This window comes from Silurus aristotelis (genome assembly GCF_946808225.1).
Source record: "Silurus aristotelis genome assembly, chromosome: 26".
NCBI lineage: Eukaryota > Metazoa > Chordata > Actinopteri > Siluriformes > Siluridae > Silurus > Silurus aristotelis.
Genome location: NC_139599.1, coordinates 18031508 through 18034007, shown reverse-complemented (window position 1 = coordinate 18034007; position 2500 = coordinate 18031508). Strand labels below are relative to the sequence as shown.

Genomic DNA, 2500 nt, shown 5'->3' with positions numbered 1-2500 from the left:
TGTTTCTGTGACGTCACTGCAGCTCTTGTGTAACGTCACTTTAAAACAGCGCAGTAACGTCTTTAAGGTCTCTTGTACAGGTGCATGAAATCAGAGTACCGGACATTGCTGCTGTAATAACTCTGAGTCATTCTTCAGCAGAAACCATTGAAAAACTCTTGATCAGGAATTGTGCTGCTGGAGATGTTTATAACACCAGATACACACACACACACACACACACTGATCAGAGTGACTAATCTGATTATTCAATACACATATTAATATCAGGTGTAAGCAAGTCATCAAGAAGCTTTCATTGTCATTTCAAACATATAGCTGACACAGTGAAATGACAATGTTTATGAACAGGAGTGTGCATCCGTTTGTCCTACACACAGAGTAAAGATCGCACTCCGATACCCTGTTTGTGTGTGTTTACAGGAATGCCGGATTGCCCATCCCATAGTGAAATGCACCTACTGTAGAACCGAGTTCCAACAGGAGAGGTAACACACACAGTCCATTCAGCAGTGAAGAATAATGAGATATCAGACATGTTCCTCATGTGATTCCACACTGACCGTTTATTACTACACAGCACCGGGTAGAACCTGTGTGTAATCATATTGTAAACAGCGTTCTGGTGTGTGTGATGGTGAAGGGTTTTGTGTGTGTGTGTGTGTGTGTGTGTGAGATGGGGAAGGTTGGTGTGTGTGTGTGTGTGTGTGTGTGTGTGAGATGGGGTAGGTTGGTGTGTGTGTGTGTGTGAGATGGGGAAGGTTGGTGTGTGTGTGTGTGTGTGTGTGTGTGTGTGATGGGGAAGGTTGGTGTGTGTGTGTGTGTGTGTGTGTGAGATGGGGAAGGTTGGTGTGTGATGGGGAAGGGTGGTGTGTGATGGGGAAGGGTGGTGTGTGTGTGTGTGTGTGTGTGTGTGTGTGTGTGTGTGTGTGTGATGGGGAAGGTTGGTGTGTGTGTGTGTGTGTGAGATGGGGAAGGTTGGTGTGTGTGTGTGTGTGTGTGTGTGTGTGTGTGTGTGTGTGTGTGTGTGAGATGGGGAAGGTTGGTGTGTGTGTGTGTGTGTGTGTGTGTGTGTGTGTGTGTGTGTGTGAGATGGGGAAGGTTGGTGTGTGTGTGTGTGTGTGTGTGTGTGTGTGTGTGTGTGTGTGTGTGAGAGATGGGGAAGGTTGGTGTGTGATGGTGAAGGGTGGTGTGTGATGGTGAAGGGTGGTGTGTGTGTGTGTGTGTGTGTGTGTGTGTGAGATGGGGAAGGTTGGTGTGTGTGTGTGTGTGTGTGTGTGAGATGGGGAAGGTTGGTGTGTGTGTGTGTGTGTGTGTGTGTGAGATGGGGAAGGTTGGTGTGTGTGTGTGTGTGTGTGTGTGAGATGGGGAAGGTTGGTGTGTGTGTGTGTGTGTGTGTGTGTGTGTGTGAGATGGGGAAGGTTGGTGTGTGTGTGTGTGTGTGTGTGTGTGTGTGTGTGTGTGTGTGTGTGAGATGGGGAAGGTGTGTGTGTGTGTGTGTGTGTGTGTGTGTGTGTGTGTGTGTGTGTGTGTGTGTGTGAGAGATGGGGAAGGTGTGTGTGTGTGTGTGTGTGTGTGTGTGTGTGTGTGTGTGTGTGTGTGTGTGTGTGTGTGTGAGATGGGGAAGGTTGGTGTGTGTGTGTGTGTGTGTGTGAGATGGGGAAGGTTGGTGTGTGTGTGTGTGTGTGAGATGGGGAAGGTTGGTGTGTGTGTGTGTGTGTGTGTGTGTGTGTGTGTGTGTGTGTGTGTGAGATGGGGAAGGTTGGTGTGTGTGTGTGTGTGTGTGTGATGGGGAAGGTTGGTGTGTGATGGTGAAGGGTGGTGTGTGATGGTGAAGGGTGGTGTGTGATGGTGAAGGGTGGTGTGTGTGTGTGTGTGTGAGATGGGGAAGGTTGGTGTGTGTGTGTGTGTGTGTGTGTGTGTGTGTGTGTGTGTGTGTGTGAGTGAGATGGGGAAGGTTGGTGTGTGTGTGTGTGCGTGTGTGTGTGTGTGTGTGTGTGAGATGGGGTGTGTGTGTGTGTGTGTGTGTGTGTGTGTGAGATGGGGTGTGTGTGTGTGTGTGTGTGTGTGTGTGAGATGGGGAAGGTGTGTGTGTGTGTGTGTGTGTGTGTGTGTGTGTGTGTGTGTGTGTGTGTGTGTGTGAGATGGGGAAGGTTGGTGTGTGTGTGTGTGTGTGTGTGTGTGTGTGTGTGTGTGTGTGTGTGTGTGTGTGTGTGTGTGAGATGGGGAAGGTTGGTGTGTGTGTGTGTGTGTGTGTGTGTGTGTGTGTGTGTGTGTGTGTGTGTGTGTGAGATGGGGAAGGTTGGTGTGTGTGTGTGTGTGTGTGTGTGTGTGTGTGTGAGATGGGGAAGGTTGGTGTGTGTGTGTGTGTGTGTGTGAGATGGGGAAGGTTGGTGTGTGTGTGTGTGTGTGTGTGAGATGGGGAAGGTTGGTGTGTGTGTGTGTGTGTGTGTGAGATGGGGAAGGTTGGTGTGTGTGTGTGTGTGTGTGAGATGGGGAA

General features: G+C 49.6%; 1 protein-coding gene across 2 annotated transcripts in view; it reads left to right on the top strand.

Moving 5' to 3' along the window:
• Window positions 1–2500, top strand: part of fam76b (family with sequence similarity 76 member B) — a 10103-nt gene that overhangs the window by 809 nt on the left and 6794 nt on the right. For both annotated transcript variants that reach the window (XM_083532148.1, XM_083532147.1), the window contains exon 2: window positions 424–488. In XM_083532148.1, coding sequence (XP_083388274.1) covers window positions 424–488 — 65 coding nt within the window. The remainder of the gene's footprint in view (window positions 1–423; window positions 489–2500) is intronic.